The sequence below is a fragment of the Solanum stenotomum genome, unplaced genomic scaffold (genome assembly GCF_019186545.1).
Source record: "Solanum stenotomum isolate F172 unplaced genomic scaffold, ASM1918654v1 scaffold23395, whole genome shotgun sequence".
Taxonomy (NCBI): domain Eukaryota; kingdom Viridiplantae; phylum Streptophyta; class Magnoliopsida; order Solanales; family Solanaceae; genus Solanum; species Solanum stenotomum.
The window spans coordinates 1-14,651 of record NW_026027478.1 but is presented as its reverse complement, the minus strand read 5'-3'; the positions used below and the strand labels follow the sequence as shown (position 1 = coordinate 14,651).

The window sequence follows — 14,651 nt, the reverse complement described above, 5'->3', positions numbered from 1 at the left end:
AGATTATTTTATAAAAACTACCTTACTAATTCTAATCAACAAGGTTGAACTGGACCCACCAAAATACTACAAATGAGAAAATCAGATTAAAAGAAAGGCATTAAAAATAGGAATTAAAAGAAAGGGAGTTGCCCAGGTTCAATCTTGGGACCTTACACATGAAATGGTAGCTTTAACCACTAAGTCAAGTAGCTTATTATGAGGGAAGCACACAACTAAAGCAGACATGTTGACACTCAACTATGCGCTTATTCCCTCTTCTTAGATAATAAAATAAATTTTTTCAGATTTTATTTGTGAAGTTTACTGAGTTAGTGTGAAATATAAGAAACTTTCTTGTGCAAACCGTAGTTCAACCAGTTGCAACGGGTTAATTATCATGTTTTCAAATATCACTCCACTCACTATAAACCAGTTACCTAATTAGTTTTAAAGCTTGATAGCATAAGGTTTGAATATCGAGGATTAAAATAGGAGGTTATTAAGTACTCGATGATTGTCGTATTATTTGTGGGAGAGGTAGGGGGCAAACCCCCTCTTCTCCTTTTTAATAGTATTATCTAATAGTTCCATAGTTTTTTATTCTATTACTGTCGATTATCTTATTTATTTTGTATCTTGTTATTTTGTTATTATATTTTTCTTGCAATTCTGCTTCGAAACATTTCTTTGAACATAAAGTCTATTAGAAAAATAATCTCTACCCTACAAAGGTGGACATAAAATCTCTGTACATTCTATCCTTCCAACCATAAGTAAAATTACATCAAATATGTTATTGCAACAGAATATAAACTCTTATTCCTTGTACTAATACATTACCTCTTGCCTAAAGGCTAAAGCCCATCTGTTAGATGTGCATATTATCTGAGAGCTAGTTTGTATTGTGTGGAGTAAAAGGCAAAATACACTTTCTAAAAGAATGGAAAGGAAAATGTTTTCTTGAAAAATATTTTCTAGGAAAGTAATTGCGTTCCTTACTTGTTTCCTTGTGTTTAATGCGTAAGAAAAAAAAAAAAAAGCACTTGTAGATAACCTAGACAAATGGGAGGTGAGGATAAGGGTGTAGCGGTGGTAGAGATGTCAGGGTAAAATGAGGTATATATGTTGATGGATAGAGAGGACAAAATCAATGTGAAATATCACTTGCGAAACTTATTTTCCCTACCTCCATCAGGAAAGTCATTTTCCTAAAGTGAACTCGTTTTCCTAGTAGAGGTAATTTCCAATTTTTTTGACCAAACAAACATGAGAAAACTGAAAACCTCCGTACCGAATACACCCAAGTCTGCAACTTCTTTTTCCATAAGAACATTTGATTGAGCTTCATTTGAACCCACAACCAGAATATTTAAAGCTTACCAGTTAAAAGTATATGTAAAGGACACTTGGTACTTTTAACAGGTCAGACATGAGATTAAACAAATTTTATACTGTTTGTACTGGTAAGAACATGTCCAATGCCTGAAATTTTTATTTACCAGGGTGAACATTTATTTCAATATCTACCCATAATGTAGGTGTATATATCCATCAACATGTAATCTCTATGGAACAGTGAGCAATCACATTATATAAAGAGATTTTTTGTTTAACTAATTATTCATTTTAGTTGTAGGCGCAAACTAGGTTTGTCAATGGCCCGGGCTTGATCTTATACATGGTGTGTATGGGTCTACGTCTAATGTAATTCGCATAAGCTCAACATAACCCATTTGTTCTATAGTGTGAGTGTCCTCCACGAGAAGAACAACCTCCTCCGTTCAGTGATGATACTTGTACTACTTCAAGGAACCAATATGAAACTAATATACTTTCTCCGCGTCCTTGAAATGACTAAATTGGAGAAAGTAAAAGTTCACAGCTTTGAGAAATCACAACAAAAGAATATCAATTTGAGGCAACAATGAAAGTAATGTGGTTTATCCAAGATCAATTCGTCTGCATTTCTTTCATTCTCCAATGAAGTTGGCAAAGATTTGGAGTGAATTTATGAATTCTGGAAGATCAAAATAAACTTACAGAAAGGATGAAGTACAAATAAACTTACATTTAGGGGGTTAAAGAGGAGCTGACCCATAGAAAACTACCTCTGCTGGCCCCGTCATGTATATATGGTTGTCTTTCTCACTCCACTCAATGTCAAGTGGTCCACCAGGCAGATCAACAGTACAACGCTGCTTTGGTAACGGGGAAGAGCAATGATCAAAGGAGCAATCAGTAACGCAACAAATGGGAAAGACGGTCACACATACTTGACATGATTTTGGTTTTTTCCAGCATTAAAACCCAAAAGTAATCAACTTCTTACCCTTGCAGCACGACCCTCAAGCACTGCTGCAACAACAACGGCACAAGCTCCTGTCCCACAGGCTAGTGTCTCGCCTATACTCGAAAAGGGATAAATTCACAGTTACATTTAGCAAGTAATGACACCAATCTAATACATCAAATTATTTGTAAGGTGAAGGTTTCCTTTTTGTTCAGAAAACAAACCTGCACCACGTTCCCAGACACGCATTTTAAGGTGTGTTGGGGAGAAAACTTGAACAAATTCTGCAAATCAACCAAATATGTCAATGTTTACCCAAAAGATGCAAGAAAGGAGTTCATGAAATAATAACAAATGAAACACCACGACCATAAACACACATTTGGTAATCCTTCTTTATCTGCATCAAAGAGCAGCAAGTGCTTGAAACACAAAAATCGAGTGCACTCTTAAATCTTAATCAGGAAGCTACATTTTAAACACAGATGACAAACTTAAAGATTGCATCACCCTACACCTATAATGATACTGGAAGTGCACCTAAAGCCCTTAATTGCCAGACAAAAAAACTGCTGTTGGATAATGCATGCCAAATGACAAGCACTCAGTCACTTTACATAAGAAATGTTAATCCGGTAAATAAACCATGAACGGCTTGTCAACCGAACTGATTAACCAAAAACAGAACCTTTATTTTGGCTAACGTGCAGTCTTCATCTCTTTCCAAAGCCACATTATATAATGTAGACCAGTTCTACTACATTTAGTACATTTCCAAATACTGAAATTGCATTTTCGTTTAAAAACCCCCAAAGTAACAAACAATAACGTACACTGTAGACAAGTTGCATCCTTATATTTCATTTATATTCTCCCTCAAATTTTTTGTTTATTGTTTACTCTTGTTTCCGTTTACTTTTAACCTACTTTTAGTTACTTCTCGTTTCACCTTCCTTTATCTTCCTTTCCCCTCTTCCCATCCTTTTTTCTTCCTTCCAACACCATCTCAATTTTTTCAGTTTGTTCTAGTTATAAATATTGCATTTAATTGTTACTTTTATTTCCACTTAAGCATCGTGAATGCCTATAATATTTTTTAATTAGCTTCTATTAGTTGAAAAGTGTCCAATTACTGTTTTCCACTCCATAAATCAGCTTATTACCCTCAACCGAGTTGCAGACACCACCACGTGCTATTACAATTACTGGTCACTATGAGACCTGAATTGATTATTCTTCAATTGCCGGCATTTCTCTACCTCTCTAGTGCGAGGTTCCTCTAGTTGCATTTAGTTAGGATTTTTTATCAACATTGTTTCATCACCCTCATCTGGAAATCGCGTGATAAAGAGATAACCAATCCACCCAAAAAAATAATATCAGAATCTATCATATATAAGACCTGCAGCCCACTTGAGTACCATATCCCATCAAAGTAACTACATACGATTGATATCCTCGATCTACCACTATGAAATATCCAGTAGAAGTAGATAAAGTGACTCACATACCATATCCAACTCGAATGACGGATCCTCTTGCCCTCACACTGCTCAATTCCCTCATATCGAATCATCTCTAAATCCTTGAAAACATCTATCACTTTCTGAAATTGAACACCAGAAGCAGCAACTTGAGAAACTCCCATGCGAATAAAAATAATCAACCCTTTGAGAAACATTCTCACTCTCTCAGCCTCGGTAGGAAGTTACATTGAAGCGTGTCTAACCAAGACATAGAATCTAACCTCATACTTGTCACTGTTATTTCCTCTTGTTGCAAACCCTCAAGTTCAGCCCTCTTATACTCCCTCTCATTGAGTGGAACAAACCACCTGAGTAAACAGAGTCCATGAGAGTGGAGATGGTCTAGTTGGCCTACTAATATGTAATATCTCCACCACTACTTGATAGGGCCAATATTATGAAACGATGTGTGGTTAACTCCATGGGACTCCACTAATCAAAGATTGTGCAACCCCTCATAACAACTGATATAAATTCATACACATTCTCACTGAAGATACTAGTATATGTTGGAGGATTCATCATCCTGAACCCTTCAAACACTTTCTGCTCATCGACGGTCATGATAGGCCTATTATCAAACGTAGTGCAACACAACCTGTAACTTGACCTCACTCCTGCATCTACCTCATTCAATAAACCTAGCAGTGGGTGGGTGTACAAGCTCTTGATCACGAATGCACGAGTCCTCATCATTTGTGAGAGAATGAGACAACAAGAATACAATTTCAACAAAGTCAAGTGCGCACGATAAGGAATGAAAGGATAGAAGTTTCCTAAATGTCTTATAGCCTCTCAAAGATAAGTATGGACGTCATAATACCGATCCGCAAGACTCTACTAGCCATTGCTCTTATACTCGTGAGACCGATGAACCTAGTGCTCTGATACCAAATTGTCATGACCCAAAATTTACATGTCGTGATGGCACCTATGTTCCCAACCGATAGGTAAGCCAACCCACTAGTTTTACCAATTTAACTAAATAATTAAGGTGAAAAGATAAACAACAAGTAGAATACCTCAAATACTAAGTCATTCATAAGTATGAAATGTGGAAAAGCTAAAATACCACCCAAAATTTTGGTGTCATAAGTACAAAAGCTTCTAAAATATGTTGCAAGTCGAAAATTAAAATGACAAGTCTAAATGTAAAAAATATCTTATCTGAATACTAAAACAACAAAACAAATAATAAGATAGAGGGAGGTGTAGGCTGCGGAGCAGCCAAGCAGTTCACCACAACTCCGAGATACTCCAAGTTCGGACTCAAAAAGCTCCACAAGGTGTGCTCGTATTCGAATTTGCACCAAAAAAGAGTGCAACAAGTGTAGTATGAGTACGAAATCACGTGTACTCAGCATGTCTCATAGATAGACAACGATAAAGTAGTGACAGGAGTATATAAGAAAATTATCCTGTAATTTTACAAGTCTACATTATACTTATAAGTCAAGTTTCATCAAATAGGGATAATCAAAGGTCATGTAATGTCCAACCATCAATTAAACACATAATCAAATAAGAATAAACGATGTAATGCAATACCATGAAATGGATATGCCTCATATGCCAAGTACTCTCTCAACCGTATATACACGATACTTCTCGACAATACATCGAGAGTTCGTGACCCATGGGGGACTCGCGAGGTCCATATACCAACATGGACGATCTTCACATGTCTGCGCGGACGATCTCAACGCACTATCATAAAATCCCAGCTCGGATAGTCTCCACCTATGTTGCTCGGACTCTGCAAAAATGTCAAGGGGTGCNCAAGTCTACATTATACTTATAAGTCAAGTTTCATCAAATAGGGATAATCAAAGGTCACGTAATGTCCAACCACCAATTAAACACATAATCAAATAAGAATAAACGATGTAATGCAATACCATGAAATGGATATGCCTCAGATGCCAAGTACTCTCTCAACCGTATATACACGATACTTCCCAAAAATACATCGAGAGTTCGTAACCCATGGGGGACTCGCGAGGTCCATATACCAACATGGACGATCTTCACGTGTCTGCGCGAACAATCTCAATGCACTATCATAAAATCCCAACTCGGATAGTCTCCACGTGCCCAACTTATAATCACAAAATCGAACAATCCAAGCTCCACGTGCCCAATTTATACTCAATCTCATGTGTACAATATGATATCAATAACAGGGGACAATGATGCATTTCAATCAATCAATTATCGGTATGACATATAATCACCTCAACTATCACAAATATACGGGTTCAATAAAGAAACACAACAATACAAAAGAACCCAAGTCAATAATACATTAGCTAATGCTCATATGTTTTGGCATTCTCGAATTACAATATGTCATTCTATATTAATAAACTTTCCCTTTATAACATCGACACTCATACCAATGTCCGTCACACCATTGGTACAAAACCCCATATTTCGTTCTTACCCATTGTCTATTCCATTTTTAATCTTTAATTAGAAAAACAACCTTCAACAAAGTTTGAAAGTCTTAATATACCTTGAATGTCGAACACGTGTCACGAATCCTTAAGATTTCGCCTATCCCTTTCGTAAAGCTTCAGAATGTTCGCAATCTACCAGATAGTCATTATTCGTAACTAAACAAGTCCGTAGACACTCATATTACTATATGTCTTATCCTAAACCCACAAACTCACCCAAATCTATAAGCAATTTTCTAGACCTCAAAGCCTAGGGTTAAGTCTTAATTCCTCCAAATAATATAACTCTAATGGTATTTATATAATACAATACACCTAATATTTAATTACATATACCAATATATCAAATTAGGTGTATTGTATAAATACCATTAGAGTTATATGATTTGGAGGAATTAAGACTTAACCCTAGGCTTGAGGTCTAGGAAATTGCTAATAGATTTGGGTGAGTTTGTGGGTTTAGGATAGACATATAGTAATATGAGTGTCTACAGACTTGTTTACTTAATAATAACTATTTGATAGATTGGGAACATTCTGAAGCTTTACAAAAGGGAAAGGTGAAATCTTGAGGATTCGTGACACGTGTTCGGCATTCAAGGTATGTTAAGACTTTCAGACTTCGTTGAAGGACGTTTTTCTAATTAAAGATTAAAAATGGAATAGACAATGGATAAGGGCGAAAGGTGACGAGCATTGGTACGAGTATCGATGTTACAAATGGAAAGTTTATTACTATCGAATGTCGGATTGTAATATGAGAATGCCAAAGCATATGTGCATTAGCTGATGTATTATTGACTTGGGTTCTTTTGTGTTGTTGTGTTTCGTTATTGAACCCATATATTTGTGATAGTTGAGGTGAGTATATGTCATACCAATATTTGATTGATTGAAATGCATCATCATCCCCTGTTATTGATATCATATTGAACACATGTATTGATATGAGATTGAGTATAAGTTGGGCACGTGGAGATCGTATGTGCCGAAGATTGTTCAATTTTATGATTATAAGTTGGGCATGTAGAGATCGTCCGTGCTGGGATTGTTTGATTTTATGATAGTGCGTTGCGATCGTCCGCACAGACACATGGAGATCATCAGTGTCGGTATATGGACCTTACGAATCCCCATGGTTCACGAACTCTCAATGTATTTCAAAGAAGTATCGTGTATATACGGTAGAGAGAGTACTTGGCATCTTAGGCATATCATTTCATGGTGTTGCATTGCATTGCATCTCATTACATCGTTTATTCTTATTTGATTATGTGCTTATTTGGTGATTAACATTACGTGACCTTTGATTATATCCCTATTTGATGAAACTTGACTGATAAGTATAATGTAGACTTGTAAAATTAAAGGATGATTTTCTTATATACACCTGTCACTACTTTTTCGTCGTTGGTCTACGAGACATGCTGAGTATACGTGGTTTCATACTCATACTACACTTGTTGCACTCTTTTGTGGTGTAGATTTGATTCCGAATACGAGCACACCTCGTGAAGCTTTTTGAGTCCGAGCTTGGAGTATCTTGGAGTTGTGGTGAGCTACTTGGCTATTCCGCAGCCCACGCCTCCCTCTATCTTATTAGTTATTCTGTTGTTTTAGTATCCAAACAAGATATTTCTTACATTTAGACTTGTCATTTTAGTTTCAGACTTGCACCGTATTTTAGAAGCTCTTGTACTTATGACACCAAAATCTTGGGTGGCATTTTAATTTTTCTGCATTTCATACTTATGAAAGACTTAGTGTTTGAGGTATTATATTTGTTGTTTATCTTTTCACCTTAATTATTTAGTTAAATTGGTAAAACTAGTGAGTTGGCTTACCTATTGGTTGGGAACATAGGTGCCATCACGACATGTAAATTTTGGGTCGTTAGTGCGAGGTTCCTCTAGTTGCATTTAGTTAGGATTTTTTATCAACATTGTTTCATCACCCTCTTCTGGATTCACTTCATACCATATACAACGAGTCAAAGGTACCCAATTATAAATAGTGTACATCTTGCTAGACACTACTTACGTATGACATGGGTTTCTGAATGATCCATATCAAACCTTTTGACAGGCTGATATTATTCCTTCAGTCGAGCAATTATTGGCAAGGACAGAAATATAGGTATGCTGCCAAAATTAGCCGCCATGCATATGACCAATATTTTTCAGGTGTCGTACTTCCTAATGTTGGTCTACGAAGGCTATGGAAGATTAATTTTAGGAATTTTCAACCTTCCATTTCCTTTCTAGGGAAATTCCAAGGGGTACATAGAAATCTTTAACTTTTTGGAATGAGCAGGAGATAACTATATTCTTGAAATATAACTTCTCGAAACTCATGGCACAGACCATGGGCCAGATTTCTTGGACTCAGACATACGCAAGGTGCTACAGCCATGGTTTCCTTTGCTGCAGAGCCTCCTGAAGAGATTTTCAAACTTCTAGTTCATTTCTAGGCAAATTCCAACAGTATAAATAGGACAATCCATCATTTTGGAAAGAACTTTTGGCATAAGGAGGGAAAAAAGAGAAGTTGGAGTCAAGGCCTTATCATTTCATCACCCTAAGGAAGTTCTACCTAATAGCAAAGCCAAAAGGAAAAAGAAAAGGAAAGTGCAGATCAATGAGTTATGATGAATTCGGTTGGCACAGTTCAGAATCAGTGTACGACTCTGGTAACAAGCTTGAACAATGTGATCTATGTGAAACCAAATTCTGCTTTCTCACAACTACTATTGGATTAGGGAGATTTTCAAATGAAATATCATGCTAATATCTTGGTCTGCAGTTCAAATACTTTTTGAAGAAAATATAACAAGGCTGACATGAAGATCAACTCCTGCATCAATAAAGATATTAAGTTTCTTCATGCTAAGATTTAAACGGACCTGTGTTAGTGCGAGCAGGAAACATCTCATGATGTTCAAACTTTGGACCAATGTCTGCTAATTTTAGTTCATCTACTTGCAACTCCTGTTGCATGATAAGCAGAAAACGAAAGCAATTAAAACCCGATAAATGGGAGAGACATAAACCCCTCAGTGAATTTTTTTCTATTTCTGCACAAGCAGATGTTTACTGTTAAATAATGAATCAGATAACCACTAAATTGAAACAGGAAACAGAATGACTAGTATTCATAGGAAAAAGATGATATTAATATCCTATGAAATACCTTACTCCATTTCATCTTAAGAATATAATAGAATGATTGACCTGTTATCTTAAAATAAAACATGGCATATTTTAAGAGGCTGTTTTTACAGAGAAAATAGCTTGGTACAATGTTTAGCACTCTCATGTTCAACTTACAATCCAAAATATAAGGTAAAGAGGACAAGGCATTAGGCATGGACAAAAGAATTGCGTGAAATAAGAGAAGTTATCCATTCTTTTCATAGGCTAGAGTCCTGAGCCTTTTAGAGATAACGGAATATCTTATTATCCCTATACAACAAGAGTTCATATCAACTGTAGCGCCACTGCCTTTGATTCCACAAGAATTGCAACAAATAGCACTAAACCAAAGAAAATACCTGGCTTTGTGCTGTACCAAAAGTGACACAATGGGGATTCCCCATGCTAACACAGGTTACATTCCATGTGCTTCCATCTACATCTAGACTTGATTTAACGACAGATTGATCTCTGTTAGGGGGTAGTTTAGTGGGCACATCTGCTGCCTTTAGAATGGGCTCACCCATGTCAACCCTAACCTGAAATTAGAAACAACTATAAAGTTTTTTTTTTTTAAAAAAAAAAAGGAAACCATGTGATTGCCTTCCCAATTAATTCAAAATAATCTGACATCAAACTTCAGTGACTTCAGTGTTGAATGCCTAACAGCATGCAGCTCCTTCAATCAATCAACTAACTAAGTGGCAATCTCAATCTAGTTGGGGCACCTATATGATCTTTTTGAGAAAGAGGTGTGCTATATGATCTGATGTATCCTTTTGCTCTATCCATGCAATAGAGCCCTAAATCTAGCAAAATGGCTGAGAAAAATGGAATTTACCTTTCCATCATCTTGGATTTCAGGAACAATAAGTCCAGCCCCTGTATGTATGGTGAAACTACAAAAAGAGATGACAGTCAGTCAGCCAGACTAATAAGGAAATCAAATTCACTAGATGCCATAATACTATTATTGAATTTAACAAAATACCAAGATTGGTGAGCCACAACAATCAGATCGATAGTTATTCAATCAATTAGTCCTACCAACCAGGATCAGATTAAGTGTACTGAACAACAAAGTGATGATTCTTATCACTGTTCAATTCATGCAGAGATCTGATGGTCATATTCACACAAGTGTTAAATTTCAGCTGTCCCAAGATGCATTTATATCCTGAATAATGGCATATTAAAACAGCAAACCATCCAAGCCACTAGAATATGTTCAGTTATACAGATATTGAAACACCAACCAAATAGCATATGGTGCTTAGGATCTCTATGTAGAGCTTTTCATGATGCCACTTCAAATAATAAGTAGCACAAATATTATATAAAGAGGGAACCTTAAGCAGAAAAAGAATTGAAAAAGAAAAAACTAACTATGTTGCCTGGCAGTACAAAATTCTCAGACGTGAATGGCATGATCATTATGGAAGCAGTATTGATGTTCCATGATGGTTCACGATATTTGCTAATCTTAAATTCGTCAAGAAAATTCAAAATTTACCCCTCCAAAGCACCAAATAAGTAAGTTTAAAGAAGCTTCAAATTCCCCAGAAGTTTTCAATACAAAGAAACAAGTAATTCAACAAATATAAAGCAGTAAATACCAGGCAGATGTTTGAGACTCTATAAAGTAGATTACCGTACATAGAGAAACAAATAGGATATAAATACCTTTTCTTTCCATGGAAGTTCTCAAGCTCAGCTATAAATTTGGCAAGGCATCGAATTCCATTACCACACATCTGTTTGTAGACAAAAGGAAATATGTAATGAACCCATATTGTATTCAAATGGATAATTGGAATTACAAATATAAGAGTTCACCATTATAATTACTCCAAACTAGTAACAAATCTTCCAAGGGACGAAGAAGAAATAAAAAGGAAGAATGGAGGGAGTTTCCACAATTAATCTAAGCAACTAAGAAATAAAGAGACAACTTCATAGCATAAACCTTAATTGATTATTTCCCTCTTCAATATATAGGCATCTTCCCGGGGTCCCAAATGTAATTTGACATCTTCTCACATGCGTCCTCCATCTTAGTTACATTCATAACAATTCTCCCCACCTCAATAAGAACCTTGTCCTCAAGGTTCGAGTTTAGCCTAGTGAGACCAAAGTGTTGTCTTCTTCCTCTTTATAAGTGTTAACAACCCAGAGGAATTCCTTAGACGCTTCAATATCCAAAGCAACTTTCAACAACGATTCTTCGTTTTGCTTTTCAAACCAGAGGATGCATCCATGTCTAACAAGATATACATCAAGGAGTTTCTTGGGAGATGAAGATGACAGAACTAAAGGACCAACTTTGAACACCTTATGGAGCTTTGAACTGAGGGCATTGAGAATTGTTGGATCCAACTCCTCTAAGACATTATGAATTGATGGCATTGGCACCTGTACTCTGTAGTTCAAAAAGCACTCAAAGGGACTGCCACTTTCTCAACCAACTTGAACCAAATCCTTCCAGCACCCAACACAAAATCAACTTCCAGTAGCTTACATTCATTGTGGGGTGATTCTTCTAAAGATATAACCAACACTACATATCTCTTACCAATTTCAAAAGCATCCAACAAACACTTAATCTTGTGTTGAGAGCAAGACCACATCTTTAGTCCAATGGAAGTCCCACCAGCTTTCCCTAGCATTTCATAGAACTCATTTGGAGAAATTTTCAGACAATATCCAGCTAACATAATCTTCAACGCGATATTTGTTGCCTGCAACTCACTTTCGACAAAATCAGCAGCTGCACAAATATGCGAAAAGATTGCTTCTTGTAGCATTTTCATACTCTCCATCTGCTCGCTGATTGCAATAATTATTTTGTCAATATCCTCAATAGTCGGAGCCTTCTGCCCGACTTCCCTTGCAGCTGATGTAGTTCCCAAAGCATCAATAATAGTGTTGTTGTGGTGTTTGCACCTTCTAACTGTAACATTTGATCACAGAGAGGCAAATGGCAACTTTCAAGCTGGTCAACTTGCTGTTCATAGAGCATTTGCTTTCGTGAATATGGTATAGTAGCTCTTTTGTTTTGTTCACCAATAAAAGCTTTTGCTGTTTCAACCTCCGGGCAATCTTAAAACTGTCTTTTTCTCAAGCATCATTCCATCTTGGATCCACGAGTGATCAAACTTGTGAATTGGAAATATGAGATGAAATTGCTTGAACCAACCAAGTTTCACGCTAACCTTGTCATCAGAAAAGATGTGGCTGCTCCTTTTTAAAATGATTGTAACTGGATATCCTAATGACATTAACCCACAAAAGAGTCAAATACAAATCTCAAAAATGATCGATAAGACTACTACTGAGCAGTTGTCAATCCATTCAACAATTGAGTGACCACTAGACAGATGAAGGCACTGGTTAAGATCAGCAGGTGGAGCTGGTCTAAAAATACTACTGTTCCATTTCTCAGATTGAGGGTCATCATTCAGAACAACATGGACAAAGCTTATATCAGAATTCATGGTTACACCAGCTCCTTGATTCATATCATCGCTGCAAGACCGTTTGGGGTTACCCAAATGTCCAAATACTGTTCTTGCACATTGTTTTTTCACAAAAATATGCAATACTTGCTCAGCAGAGAAGACAATAAGCCCGGGCCAATTGCCACTTTGCAAAACCCCTGCTGTTAGATTGATCTCGACATTAGATTTATACCACAAATAAACAGGCACCTCTCCTGTGGTATTTAGCTGCTCCAACAACCCAAGCACAGTAAAACTACTGTCTCCATGTGAGGAAGCAACTGCAGTGTAGGGTTTCCAGGACAAGTTGAAGTTGCAAAAATAGAAGTACTGGAGGAAGTCATATGCATCAATATACTTCTCTAATGCACAGGGTGAAACAGACCCAACAGCATGGTTAGCAGATATGCAAGGATATTCAATATATGTAACACTGATATCTTTACACATGTCACAAAGAAAAATGACAACATCATGTTCTTGTGAAGTCCTTTTTATATTTTCTTGCCACCAAACAAGGAAAGCAAGGGCATGACTAAAGGAAATTCAACAAAAGTAAGGAATCAGAAAGATAGAGAGAGAGAGACAGAATGAACAGCAAGATACATTTCAACACGTTCTATCATTCTCTCAATCATAGATGTGCAAACACAAAGACACCATGTTTAGAGGTCAGATTACTTCTTCCCGAGACAGATGCAATCAATTCTAGAGTCAAAGAACAGGTGATGTTACCTCTGGCTCACTTCCGTCTGAATTGAAGATTCTCATGGTATAATCAGTGCCATTGACACCCGGCATTGCAAATATTACCCCATCCGCACCAATACCGAAGTTTCTATCACACAGTTTCACAGCTTGATCAGGACTGACCTTAGGTTCTGTTGTATCTCTATTGTCAACCTACTCAAAACAAGCATATAAAGGATAAGCATCTAATCAAAGAACCATGGCTCTTTCCCACCCATACTTTTATGTGTATTTCCCCAAATGTCAAAATTCCAGGTATAGACTGCTATTTGTGATTCATAAACATAGGATTTTGGTCTCAAGACCTTAACTATTGTGAGCTTAATCAAATAAACAAAAAACCCAACTTTCAACATTGTAAACTGTCAATTGTTTATTAAAAACCAGCAATATTCCAGCAAAAACTGAAAGTTTTCTTCCGCAAGATTGCATTTTTTTCAAAGACTAAACTCTAAACAAGTCATCACTAGGGTAAAAATCCATCCTTTTTACATGTTATTGAAAAAGAAGCAGCATTTTAGCATATTGCGAAGACAAGAAAAGAGAACGGCAAGAAAGATAAGGCAATTCAAGATAGAGGGAAAAAAAAAAGAAGCTCCAAGATGTATAAAAGTGAGATAATTTCACTGTATTCAAATTAAAAGGCACGAGAAAGATACTTAAATACTCCCTTAGTTCCAATTTATATGCAACTCTGCTCATTTTTGAATGTCTATAAGAGTTCTACATCATTCTATTGTTACTATTACATACAACTTTCAAAAATTCAAATTCCTTTAACTATTAAATTTTAAAGTTAACTTTAAAGTCATGCTTTCTGTATCAAACAAATTTTACAACTAAAAACTAATTTTCCAATTATTTTCTTCCACTACTATCATACCCAAGGAAAATTAACATCTTAAACTTTGTATTATTGTCGTAGGGGAGGGATTGACCTTTCTAACGCATATTCA

General features: G+C 36.3%; 1 protein-coding gene across 1 annotated transcript; it reads right to left on the bottom strand.

Moving 5' to 3' along the window:
- Positions 1–1,894: 1,894 nt before the first annotated feature.
- On the bottom strand, positions 1,895–13,848 carry LOC125851209 (diaminopimelate epimerase, chloroplastic-like; the record flags this gene model as incomplete). The annotated part of the gene is made up of 8 exons (XM_049530986.1): positions 1,895–2,177; positions 2,312–2,385; positions 2,497–2,556; positions 9,160–9,244; positions 9,808–9,987; positions 10,290–10,347; positions 11,132–11,202; positions 13,681–13,848. Coding segments are annotated over 8 exons (813 nt in total), but the record flags the coding sequence as incomplete, so codon positions are not given.
- Positions 13,849–14,651: the final 803 nt, after the last annotated feature.